The sequence below is a fragment of the Cynoglossus semilaevis genome, chromosome 12 (genome assembly GCF_000523025.1).
Source record: "Cynoglossus semilaevis isolate Cse_v1.0 chromosome 12, Cse_v1.0, whole genome shotgun sequence".
Taxonomy (NCBI): domain Eukaryota; kingdom Metazoa; phylum Chordata; class Actinopteri; order Pleuronectiformes; family Cynoglossidae; genus Cynoglossus; species Cynoglossus semilaevis.
In genome coordinates, this window is record NC_024318.1 from 5,352,275 (window position 1) to 5,364,020 (window position 11,746).

General features: G+C 47.2%; 2 protein-coding genes across 3 annotated transcripts in view; both read left to right on the forward strand.

Annotated features, from left to right (window-relative positions):
* The first annotated feature begins 495 nt into the window (after positions 1-495).
* znhit2 (zinc finger, HIT-type containing 2) lies at positions 496-4,075 on the forward strand. Of its 2 annotated transcripts, none has more exons than XM_008321635.3 (2): positions 496-850; positions 2,340-4,075. In XM_008321635.3, exon 2 carries the CDS (start codon positions 2,343-2,345, stop codon positions 3,954-3,956), a length of 1,614 nt encoding a protein of 537 aa, XP_008319857.1. In that variant the 5' UTR covers positions 496-850; positions 2,340-2,342; the 3' UTR covers positions 3,957-4,075. The 2 variants fall into 2 exon arrangements, with proteins under 2 accessions (XP_008319857.1, XP_008319856.1); XM_008321634.3 differs by lacking the exon at positions 496-850 and adding an exon at positions 1,940-2,075.
* Positions 4,076-4,324: 249 nt separating this feature from the next.
* lrpprc (leucine-rich pentatricopeptide repeat containing) overlaps positions 4,325-11,746 on the forward strand; it is a 39,410-nt gene continuing 31,988 nt past the window's right edge. Inside the window, exons 1-22 of the mRNA XM_008321636.2 lie at positions 4,325-4,563; positions 5,091-5,284; positions 5,519-5,641; positions 5,744-5,865; positions 6,101-6,159; positions 6,267-6,353; positions 6,457-6,583; positions 6,677-6,821; positions 6,937-7,094; positions 7,500-7,605; positions 7,713-7,820; positions 8,613-8,731; positions 8,837-8,927; positions 9,040-9,109; positions 9,652-9,679; positions 10,035-10,092; positions 10,196-10,302; positions 10,431-10,508; positions 10,638-10,679; positions 10,773-10,880; positions 10,961-11,094; positions 11,201-11,286. Coding sequence (XP_008319858.1) covers positions 4,355-4,563; positions 5,091-5,284; positions 5,519-5,641; positions 5,744-5,865; positions 6,101-6,159; positions 6,267-6,353; positions 6,457-6,583; positions 6,677-6,821; positions 6,937-7,094; positions 7,500-7,605; positions 7,713-7,820; positions 8,613-8,731; positions 8,837-8,927; positions 9,040-9,109; positions 9,652-9,679; positions 10,035-10,092; positions 10,196-10,302; positions 10,431-10,508; positions 10,638-10,679; positions 10,773-10,880; positions 10,961-11,094; positions 11,201-11,286 — 2,359 coding nt within the window. The 5' untranslated portion in view covers positions 4,325-4,354. The remainder of the gene's footprint in view (positions 4,564-5,090; positions 5,285-5,518; positions 5,642-5,743; positions 5,866-6,100; positions 6,160-6,266; positions 6,354-6,456; positions 6,584-6,676; positions 6,822-6,936; positions 7,095-7,499; positions 7,606-7,712; positions 7,821-8,612; positions 8,732-8,836; positions 8,928-9,039; positions 9,110-9,651; positions 9,680-10,034; positions 10,093-10,195; positions 10,303-10,430; positions 10,509-10,637; positions 10,680-10,772; positions 10,881-10,960; positions 11,095-11,200; positions 11,287-11,746) is intronic.

Here is an 11,746-nt window from a genome sequence, read left to right on the forward strand (position 1 = left end):
TGATCACTCATTTATACACAAATCATTTAAAACTTAAACCTCAACCAGCTCTGGTTTAGTCAAAATGATGTTGTGTCACTATGACAAGTGGTTTATGTTCACTTTTCACTTTATTCTTGAGTGATTCAGTGGATGGTCACATGTTGAACATTCTGGTTTTAGGACCTTCCTGAATGAGGCCAACAAATGAACTACTGTTTCTAGTCCAAATGAAATTATGTCAATTCATATAAATATGTTATTTACTGCCGTAGTACTGTAGTCACAGTAACAGTAACTGCTGCAGTCTCACTCTTCTTCATTTCACACTCATTAATGACCTTCAGGCAGTTCTCCCTGAGGGGATACAAACTCAAACCACAGAGTGAGAAGTGCCAAAGACCTAGAAGTATGGGGGGAGGAGGGTGGGAGTGGGGTGGGGTAATAAGACATGTTGTTTATGTAGAGGCTGTTCACATCAGTGCATTCATTTACTTATTTGTTCCTCGTTTCGTCCCCTCTGAAAAGGCTCTGCTCAGTGTCACTTTAAGCTGACGTGCGCGGCCTGATCTGTCTGACAGCACACATCTGTCTCTCTGCCCTCTCTCTCTCTCTCTCTACCACACCGAGCGTGTCATGGCGTGTAGGTGTTGAAGCATGAAGGGTTTTCCTCCTCTCATGGAAATAACAACGTCAGTCTGTGACACCGTGTCTGTGCAGCCGCCGTGGATCTGCAGGACGGTCTTCGCCGTGACTCACCGGTGAAGGAGGAGAGAGTTGAAGAAACTCCGAGGTCGTGGGTGAAGCTGATTAACAGGAGGAGACATCTCATTGTTTTGACTTTGCTGAAGGAAAACCAAGCGGTCTATGGGTGAGTGTGAGAGGGACACTCAGTGTGCCTGTGTAATTATTCACCCTGACAGATCGTGTGTCGGTGTGTGTTGTTGGCTCTGTGTGTGTGTCCCTCCAGTTAAAAACTAATAGAAGGGGATGCGCGGCACAAACAGACGGAGTGACTTCGAATGCTGCACATAGACTTTGACCAATGAAAGCAGACGATCACCCCCGGCACAGCTGCAGCTCTTCACCTTGTTATGTGGAATTAGTGCTGCATGCATCAAACGAATTAAAAGCAAATTAAGTATAGATTATATACAGAGTAACTGCTATTTAGTTCACAGTAGATGTGTTTACTAGATGTGCATAAAAACAAAACAAAACAAAAAACAATGGTGCCTTAAAAGGACAAGGACATTGGTGAAATACAGGAAATGTCAAATTCCTAAATGCAATGCTATGAAGTCCAACTCCATGAACCATTGGACAGGCAGCAGGCCCACAAAATAACACCATCTACTCCTTTGGCAGCTGAATAGAATAGACTTTATTGTCATCATTAAGTGAAATAAAATGGAGAGAAATGAAAACCAAGTCAGTATTTTCATATGAGCAGCTCATTTGTTTGACATAAAATACTTCATTCGGAGGGAAATGAAAACCAAGTCTGTTCTATTCACTGGAGTAGTTCATTTGTTTGACATAAAATACTTCATTTAAATAAACATGTCAAGGAACAAACACAACACAACCAGGTGGTACACGAGTGGGCCGTGGGCCTGGTGTTGGACAAACCCTCTATGAACCTTTGGAAAGCATTCAGGAGGTTGTAGCAGCCAACGGACTAACGTCTTCTCATTTCCTGTACGACTTTTACACACACACATCTATCGCTGTAGAAACTAACTGATAAAACGACTTGTTTTTAGTGGAAAACGTACACACACACACATCTATCTAACTGTTAAAACGACTTGTTTTTAGTGGAAAACGATATTATTTCAACGATTGTATTCTTTTCGAGCAATAGAATTAAAATCAGAGGGAAACGCTGTGGGAGAAGCCGACCGAGGGGGGGCAGTAGTACTGCATTCTGGTTATCTGCAGGAAAACATATAAAAGAAGAAGAAGAATGTTGACGTCATCAAAAGGCGACGTAACGGCATTGCTATCACTGTGGACGACTGTTGTTGTAGATTCAGTAAACGACACACGTCTCTTTTTTTTGGAGTTGAGACAGCGGCGAGAGTAACCGTGAGGTTTGTCAAATCTTAATCTACCTGTCAATCATTTTCACGATTTGTAAAATCGAACGGTGCGAGAACGACGTGAGATGAAACGTCTTCTGTTTTTACATGTGCTCACAGAAAACACACTCGTATGGCTACAGTGTTAAGATAGTAACGATGTTCTCCGTGTAACTGTTGATTGTGTTGTCGTTGTTGGTTTCACACACACTCACATTACGGTGTTTTTTCCCTCTCTCTCCTGTTTTTTTACCCTGTTGCTTCCGCTTGTTTTAGGCCATGAATCCATCAATCAGACGCAGACTTCCTCCGTCGGTGAGACGTCTTCTGACCGACATCGGTCCAAAGGAGGATTGGAGTGATGACGAACCAGCGCCCTCAACTGTAGATGGAGTGTTACTCCCGAACAGAGGAGAAGAGAAGTTTCTGGAGCCTGCCAAGTCACGGGAGGATGAGAGTAAGGCCCGGAGGAACGCGCTGTGCATGATATGTAAACGTAAGCCCTCCTGCTACAGCTGCCCTCGCTGTAACCAGCCGTACTGTGGCCTCGTTTGTTACCAGAGCCCAGCTCATTCCACCTGCTCTGAAGAATTCTACAAGGAGTGTGTTCTGAAGGAACTGAAACACATGGGGAGGACGGACGACAAAGACAGAAAGAACATACAGGAAATGCTTGTCGGGCTTAAACACAAGGCTGAGAATACAGAAGGGGGGATGGAAGGTTTGTTGAAGGAGGCAGGTGTGGTGTCGGCTGAAGGAAGAGATGGTTTGGAGGAGAAGGTGGAGGTGATGGTGCTGCTGTCCAGGTTGGCTGAGCTACAACAGTCAGGGACGGGACATGAACCTGAGATCGAGGCTATTGTAAGGAAGCTGGAAGAAATTGGAGATGTGGAAGATGATGTTGATGAGGAGGAGGAGGAGACAAACTGGAAGCTGGAATTGGCAGAACGTTTTTCACAAATGGATCTGGATAAGCTTTCTGAGCAGGAATTATGGGAAATTCTTAGTCAAAAAGAGAGAGAAAAGTTCATCAGTCTGACAAAGTCTGGAGCTCTTGACAGAGTGGTTCCCATCTGGATACCGTGGTGGGAGGAACATTATGAACGCACACTGGTGGATGAGGTGAAGCACGAGGGTCCGACGACTGTGGGAGAACGAGGTGATCAAAGTTTAGAGGCACAGGTTTGTAATCATGACAAATCAACAGAAAGTGCAGTATTTTCAAATGTGCCTCCACTTTCTACAAAAATATCCAAGTTGAGTTCCATGTGTGCCCGTCCCTCTCCTCTCATATGCTTCAGTTTGGTCAACGCGCTCTTTGTTTATGTTTTCACACTGGTCTTATTCAACGGTGACGCTGACTCTCTGATGTTTGACTTCTGTGACATGGTTCTGGCTCTGTCTGAAGCCTTTGACTCCAGCAGGGTGTTCAGCTCTGTCCACCAGGCCTTGGCCTCTGCTGAAGCTCTCATGTTGCGTGAAGGATACTTGGACAAGGAGGATCCTTTGGCCCCGGCGAGGGCTCTGGAAGCAGTGGCTCACGTCATGTCAGGCAGAGATCCAAAAGACTCCACAGGCTACTGTTTAGCTGCCCTCAGCCAGCTTCGCTCTGTGTTTTCACAAGCAGGAAGTGCCTTATCTAAAGAAGGAGAGGAGGGAGCGAGGAGGCACAGGTACTTCCTGGCGAGAAAAAAGTGTGAATTCTTTCAAGCCTGGGTGTTGGAAAATGTGTCTGAGATTCAAAGAGTTGCTGTTGAATTATGGACTGAATACAACAAGAGACAGAGCGCAAGAAAGTGCCTGGAGTCAGCAAAGACGACGGTAGAGCATCAAATCAAAACAGTGAGAAGAAGAAGACACAACAGTCATATCATCCAGGAAGTTAGCCAATGAGAACTCTCTTTAACGTGTGTTTGATGTACTGTAAATATAATGTGAAGATGATTTGTGCACACAACAGTAAATACAGGTTTAGAAATACATTTTCCTGAAATAAAGTGAAAGTGATTTGTCATTGTTGCACAGCAATATATACAGTGAAAGTGATTTATTTGTCATTGTTGCACAGCAATATATATATGTGTATATATATGTATGTATGTGTGTGTGTATATATGTATGTGTATATATATATATATATATACATACATACACACACACATGTGTATGTGTATATATATATGTGTATGTATGTATTTTTCTCTTTTTCTCTTCCGTCAACAACGCATTATTTATGCCAGAGAGACGCGTCTCTGAATCTCGCGATAATTCCCTCACGTCACGTGTCACGGATGCCCTTCCATTCTGCGAGAGCAAACATGGCTGCACTCTTGAGATCAGCCCGGCTGCTCAGAATTTCGCCTTCTGGTCTGCGTCACATCACAGGAACCAACAGGACCGGGTCGACTCCTTGTCTGTTCTACAGCGGAACCCCCAGCAGAACCAGGAACGGAGTCTTGTCCAGATTTATCGGCCCTGCTTTAAGAAATGGCCCCAGCAGGTGAGAACCTAGCGTGTTAGCTTAGCTCTTGACGCCGTTAAACACGCGTGAGCTAGGAGGTCATTGAAACTCAATGACAGCCGCAGACACATGTGTTTGCGGTTCCTTTAACTGTAACCTGTGACACAAACATGTATATTTATGTGTGTGTTTATGTGAGTAACGTTACTAGAACACGGACTCTAGGAGGAAACTTGTTTTTGTGGAGACTTTGATAACACGTTCATCCATCTCTAGCGCCAACCATCGCCACTCGATAATGTGGGCTGTATTAGAGAATGTGGACTTCATATACCAAAATGTGGGCTTTATGAACCTTAAATACCGCCGCTGTTGTTCAAACGTGAAGTTTAACCTTTTGTCATTGTAGGAATCGTCAAAGTCAGTGCATCCAGGGTTGAGTCGTGTCGTGAAACTAGTTATCCAACATGTTAGCATTTAACCTTAGATCCTCTAACCCTGTCTCTCTGATGATGATGATGATGATGATGATGAAGCTGATGATGATGTTTCAATGGTCTTTGCAGTGCTGTGTGGACGTCTCCTGTGGGCTGTGGCCGCAGCTATGCTGTAGCTGCAGATGAGAGAGAAGATGCCAGCAGCGCCCTGCTGTCTCAGCAGTTTGACTTGTCTCTGACCAGGTTGGACACGTCTGTGAGGAAGACAGGACGGATCACCAAGACACTGCTGCTGAGCATCTTCCATGACATTTGCAAGACAGGTAAAGCAGCAGAAGGATGTGGGCAGCTACTCACTGTCAGCGCCGCTTTAAATGATCTAGACTAAAGTAATCGGGGTTTCAACTTTTAGTACTCCTCAGAAGTAGACCTCCCCCCACTCTATGTATCAACATTCTGGCTGTTTTTAGACTTTACTGTCATTATGTAAGAAAACAAGGGTGTTATGGCTATATCTTCTGTTTCTGTTACCCTCTGTTCTCCGCCTCTGTCCACAGGGTATCCCAGTGGCAACCTGGCTCTGTTGTTACTGCGCAGCTGTGGCTCACTGCTGCCTGAGGTTCCTTTGGACCAGCGCACGGCGTTGGCCCACCAGGTGTGGGAGAAGCTGCAGGGGTTGGGTAAGCAACTGAATATCTGCGGAACGTGACGTGACATGAAGGTGTCAGGTGTGACCCCTGGTTTGAATCACGGCACTGTTGTCTTGACGTTGACATCTGCAGGTGTGAAGTTTGACGTCAGCCACTACAACGCTCTGCTCAAGGTTTACCTGCAGAATGAGTTCCAGTTCTCGCCCTCCGACTTCCTGGACAAGATGGGAGAAGCTAATGTGCAGCCCAACAGGGTGAGTCCTGCGACCTGTGACCTTGGCCTTTTTTCACACACACATGTTGCCTTCAGGTCAAATTGGTTGGAGTTTTTTGAATCATTGTTTTGTGTAATGTCCTAAGACAAAGTGTCTCCGTCCAGGGTGACATCATCCCAGGGTTACGGTGTGTGAGGTGCTGGGAGTTGCTTCTAAAAACAGCGCTGCAGCTCCAGCTGTGACTGTAGTCTGACTGCAGTGTGTTTTCTTCCAGGTCACCTATCAGAGACTGATAGCAGCCTATTGTCAAACTGGAGACATGGAGGGAGCGAGGTGAGAAAGTGTGGCCCCCGAACCACAATGAGTTTGTGGTAGTGGACAGACGCCACCTGTCTGTGCAGAGGATGTTCTGCTTCTGACCATTTTCTCTGTATGTGCAGCACCATACTGGGCTTCATGAAGACCAAAGATCTCCCCATCACTGAGGCGGTCTTCAACTCTTTAGTGACCGGACATTCTCGAGCTGGGTGAATATGCTGCAGTTTTTTAATTTATTTTTTTATACACTTTTCTAATGAGGCTCCTGTAACGATGGTCCAACCTGCTGTCCTTGTCCTTGTCCTTGTGCAGTGACATCGAGGGAGCTAAGAACATCCTGTCTGTGATGCGCACGGCGGGACTTGAACCAAGTCCTGACACTTATGTGTCCCTCCTCAGCGCCTACGCTGAACATGGAGACCTGGACAGCCTGAAAACGGTGAGTGTGTGTGTGTGGTTTGTTTCCTCCTTTAATGACAAATGTTCCCGTCAGCCTCACACACACTCTCACTCTGTGACCTCTCTGTGTCAGACCATGGCTGAAGCTGAGTCGGCCGACTGTGAGTTCACCCACAGAGACATGGCCCAGGTCATTCACAGCATGGTCCGGGCGGGGCACCAGCAGCATGTCCCTCATCTGGTTGAGCACTTCAAGTCCAGTCATGGAAGCTTGCCAGGTACACACACACACACACACACACACACACGCACACACACAGAAGGTAATTGTGCCAATGTCAGCTGTTCTTCCTGAGGTTGAGGAGAACCTCCACTCCACTTGTGTTTCTGCAGATACCATGAACCTGTGTTTGAGCCTCGTCACTCAGGGCCACCACGACACCAGTTTCCACATCCTGAAGACTTTCTGCACCCAGGCGGACGACACTCTCCGCCGGGACTCCATCCTCCTGTCGTCCCTCTTCCTCAAACACTGTGTGAACGTGGACCTGGTAAAGATGAACCTGACTCTGGTTTCTTTGTAACAGTCACGGGTAGTACTGTTGGACTGTAGTACTGTTGGACTATAGTACTGTCAGTTTAATGTCAGCCAGTCAAACTGATTGTCCAGTCAGATGTGATTTGGTAAGAAAAAAAAAATCAAACATTGACATCTGTGATGTCAACAAACAGTTGAACCAATCAGGTGGTAGAATGTCAGGGAGTTGATTATTTTTCTGACCAATAAACAAACTCGTTAACCATTGACCACAGGAATAGAGCTGCAGTCATCCTTGTTTTGGTGGGTGGCGCTGTTCCATTTTCAATAGTATATGTAATAATAATTATTTTGTAATAATTTTGATGTGAGGGAGTGGATTTGGACACATGGACTCTGTCTCTGTCTCCGTCTCCAGCCCCTGACAACGATCCAGGGCTACTGTCAAGAACTTGGTGACACGGGGATGCACACTTCTGCGCTGACCTTTGCTCTGTCCTGTGCTCTGGAGGCCAAGAAAACCGGTACAGTTTCATTCACCCCGTGTTTGACCTTTGACCTGAGAGAGGCTTGAATTCATGTGAATGTGAGCGTGTTGAAACGACCTGTGAGTGACCTTGACCTTCAACAGATGTGTCTATGGAGATGATGAAGCTGATGAAGGAGCAGGACCTACCCATAAGGCCACACTACTTCTGTCCTCTCCTGGTTCAAACTCTAAAGGACAAGAATGTAGCAGGTGAAACACACACACACACACGTGTATGTGCTCATTAGCTCATGGTAGCAGGTGACGTGGCTGGTGCTAACGCTCTGAGGGAGTTGGTCACACGCCTCAGTGTGCACCGCTCATGAATAATTATAATAATAATCAGGCGCTGTGTCACTTTTTGTCCACAGGTGTCACTAGCGGCCACACGCAATGTCTTAGGATGGGTAGAGATCAGCAGAGGTTGAGGGGAAAAAAAGAAAAATCAATATATACATATATATATACTTTTTTTTTTTTTGCACCAAAATTACAATTTTTGGTCAAAACCGAAAATGAGGAAACCAGGGCCAAAAACGGAAAGAAAAGATTATGTCATTATAACTGACTGTGAACTAAACCTCAATAAAACCAAGGCACTGCAATTGAATAAATTAATATTAATGTTTCAACGAATAAAACAATTACAAACTTATGAAAATGTCCTCTCCTCGTTCAAACTCTAAAGGACAAGAATGTAGCAAAATCTGTGGTTTGGTTTGACTTGACTTGACAGCAGTGGAGATGGTAGTGAGAGGGAGGATCAGTGAGTGATGTGAAAAGACTGTGCTCCACCTGCCATCATACAGCCCCGGTGACTGGGTTTAATGGCATATAAAAGCATGAGCCTCATCTTTAATTTAGCTGCAGGTAAAAACACTGAAAAGAGATACACTCAGCTGTGGGGGAGGGGGGTAGGACGGGGGGGGGGGTGCCACTCTGCAGAGGTTAAACCTTCATCTTCTTCTTCATCATCTTCTCTCTGTGATGCTGATGTTGTAGGGATGGTGGAGGTGCTGAAGAAGATGCAGGACCTGGGTCTGTCTCCTGACGCTGACATGCTGTACACCTTCATCCTGCCGCTGTTCCCCAACAGAAACGCAGCTCGAAAGGCCCTGATGGTGAGGACGCCGTCGCCTGTGTCTCTGCTCGTGATGATGATGATGATGATGTTCTAAATAGAAAGACCCACGTTCTCTAACATGACACTGACCTCCTCTGTTCAGGACACGGGCGTCCTTGGAGACTGCAAGGCCATACTGGCCGTTGACGTCCCCTCCATGGCCATGAACAACTTGGCCGAACTCTACGACCTGTGTAGGTCCTTCTGTCACGTGGTTCTCACAGACTCGGACCTGAACCTTCTGGTCCACAGCCGTGGAGCTGCTTCTTACGGTTCTTGACCACTCTGTGCTGTGTTTGATTCCAGTGTCAGACCCCTCCAGCCCCCCAGTGAATCACAACACTTTTCGTGCCGGTCTCATCCAGGGCTTCAGAGGGTGAGTCTCACCCCCCCCCCCCCCCCCCCCCCCTCCCTGGATCCGTCCGGATCCATAATTCCTGACTTGATGCTCTGGGCCAGTGGCTTCACTGTAGCAGATGCTCTGAGTGTGACAGTTAATCCCAATGGGGAAAGGCTCAGAACACACACACACACACTCACACACACAGACTCACTCTCTCTCTCGCACTGATGCCTCATACATATGGAGGCTGTCACCTCAAAGCATTGTGGGAGATATGTAAATGAGCAGATATGCCCTTTACACCTACACTGTAATCACACACGAGGTGTGACCCCAGGGCCGGGCTGTGACCCCAGGGCCGGGCTGTGACCCCAGGGCCGCGCTGTGACCCCAGGGCCGGGCTGTGACACCAGGGCCGGCCTGTCTCTGTCCACTTCACCTCATAATAATCCTGATAATTCTGTTGTTCATAATAACACTGGTGTGTTGAGAACACAGCTCGTTCAAAGACAAAGGAACTGTTGACTGCTGCCATGTGCTCCTTCTCATGTCTTGTCCTGTACTGCCCCCTGCAGGTCTGATGATGTGGAGAGCATGGTAAAGGTAAGAGCCCAGCAATTCCGTGTTGGTCTGTGGAAAGTAGAAAACTGACAGATGTGTCACAGACACAGTTTTTAGTTCCCTAACCTGGGGACCTTATATTTAACTCATTTTTGGACAAAGTATAGAACTTGCTCTGTCCACTCCAATGTGGCAGTGGTGACTTAGTGGTTAAGGAAGCGCACTTGGGTCTGAAAGGTTTCAGGTTCGAGTCCACCAGCTGCCAAGTTACCACTGAGGTCCCCACACACTGCCCCCTGCTGACTGTGGTGATGGGTTTTCAGAGAAGTAGGGTTGACTCGTGTCTGTGTCTGTGTCCTCCATGTCTGTGTGACTCCGTTGTCCCTCTGTCCTCCAGCTGACTGAGCTCATCTACAGAGACGACCGCTTCACCAGGCCAAACTCCGACCCAGCTGGTAGGTTTAGTCAGTATGTGTGTGTGTGTCAGTAAAATACAACAGAAAAATAAAAACGTGTGTCTGTGTGTGTGTGTGTGTTTGTGTGTGTCTCCCCCTCCAGAAACAACATCGTACTTTTTGTACAATTTCTTTGAGAGAATGACTGAGGAGGAGGTGCATCAGAACAAGGACAAACTGAGGAAGTACCTGAAGATGCTCCGGGCTCAGGTATAAACACACACACACACACACACACACACACACTGTGATTGATTATGAGGTCAAGGGTCGATCACTGCACCAGTCACAGTTGACCCTGACGACCTGCTGCTGTTCCTCATCTCTCTCCTCTGCAGAACATCAACATTCCCACCAACATCTACAGAGGCATCAAAACTCTCCTGGAGAAGTACCATGTCCCAGAGCTCACCAAGGTAGAGAGCGCCACCTCCTGTTGTTGCTACCACACTGCCTGTTGATGACGTTTTGTCCTCACACAGCTGACGTTCTTACTCCTGTGTTGTCTCTTTAGGATGTGATGGCTAGCTGTGTTGTCTCTTTAGGATGTGATGGCTCTGGTGGACCAACAGGAGGCTGCAGCAGCTGTAAGTGAAGGGGGGGGGGCACACGGTGGAGACGGTGAATATATATTTGTATACATGTATCAACATGTGTTTGTTCCTCTGGGCCTCCATCAGCTCACTGACCCCAAGGTCCTGGAGCAGAAGTTGGTCCAGCTGAAAGCTGCCAACAAACCATTTGGAAGAACCCTGTACAGAACCATCGTGGTTCTGTGTGAGGAGGAGGTGAGATCTGTCAGCTCCACAGACGTTGGATCCGCAGATTTGAACCCTTGACCCACTGAGATGGTTTCTCTCCCGGTCAGAACCTGCAGCAGGCCCTGCAGCTGAAGCAGCAGCACGAGGACCAGATGACGGCCGAGATCTACAGCGTCCTGATCCGAGCATGCAGTCGTCACGACGACCACCTGGAGGTGGCGCTGAAGCTGAAGAAAGAGATGTGAGTGGAGCAGGAACAACACACACACACACGTACACCAGTGCTGTGACCAGTTCAGGTCACCAAGTCCACTGGGTCCAGTCTGACCGGCTCCGTGTCTCTGCAGTGATCAGAAGGATCCGTCTATGGTTCTGGAAGCCAGTGCTTACCTTTCCCTGGTGAGGGTGCTCTCCAAGGACGGCAGAGTTGAGGGTAAGTGGCCTAAAACCTCACATACTGAAGTACGTGATTTGTTTTTTGACAAATATAAAGCAGAGGTCACCAACAGGTGGTTTACGCCCCTAGGGGACCCAGGGAGGTAGTGCATGGAGAGTTGTGAAACATTTAGCAGAAAGAAGTTTTGTGTTGTCATCCACATGTTGTGGTCCAACATCTGGTTGTGGATCCAGGAGATGTTGGTCTGTCTTTTCTTTCCCATCTTCTCTGGTCGTCTAACCTTACCCCACCTCCCTTCCTCACCCCTCTCACACATCTGAATTAGTAAGACTCAGAGGAAATCCTAGGACTGCAACCTGCAGGTGCTAATGATGAAGCTAACGATGAAGCTAATGATGATGCTAATGATGAAGCTAATGATGATGCTAATGATGAAGCTAACACACCAGGCATGAAGTCACGTTTAAACCTGTGCTTTTCTACCACCTCTGTATGT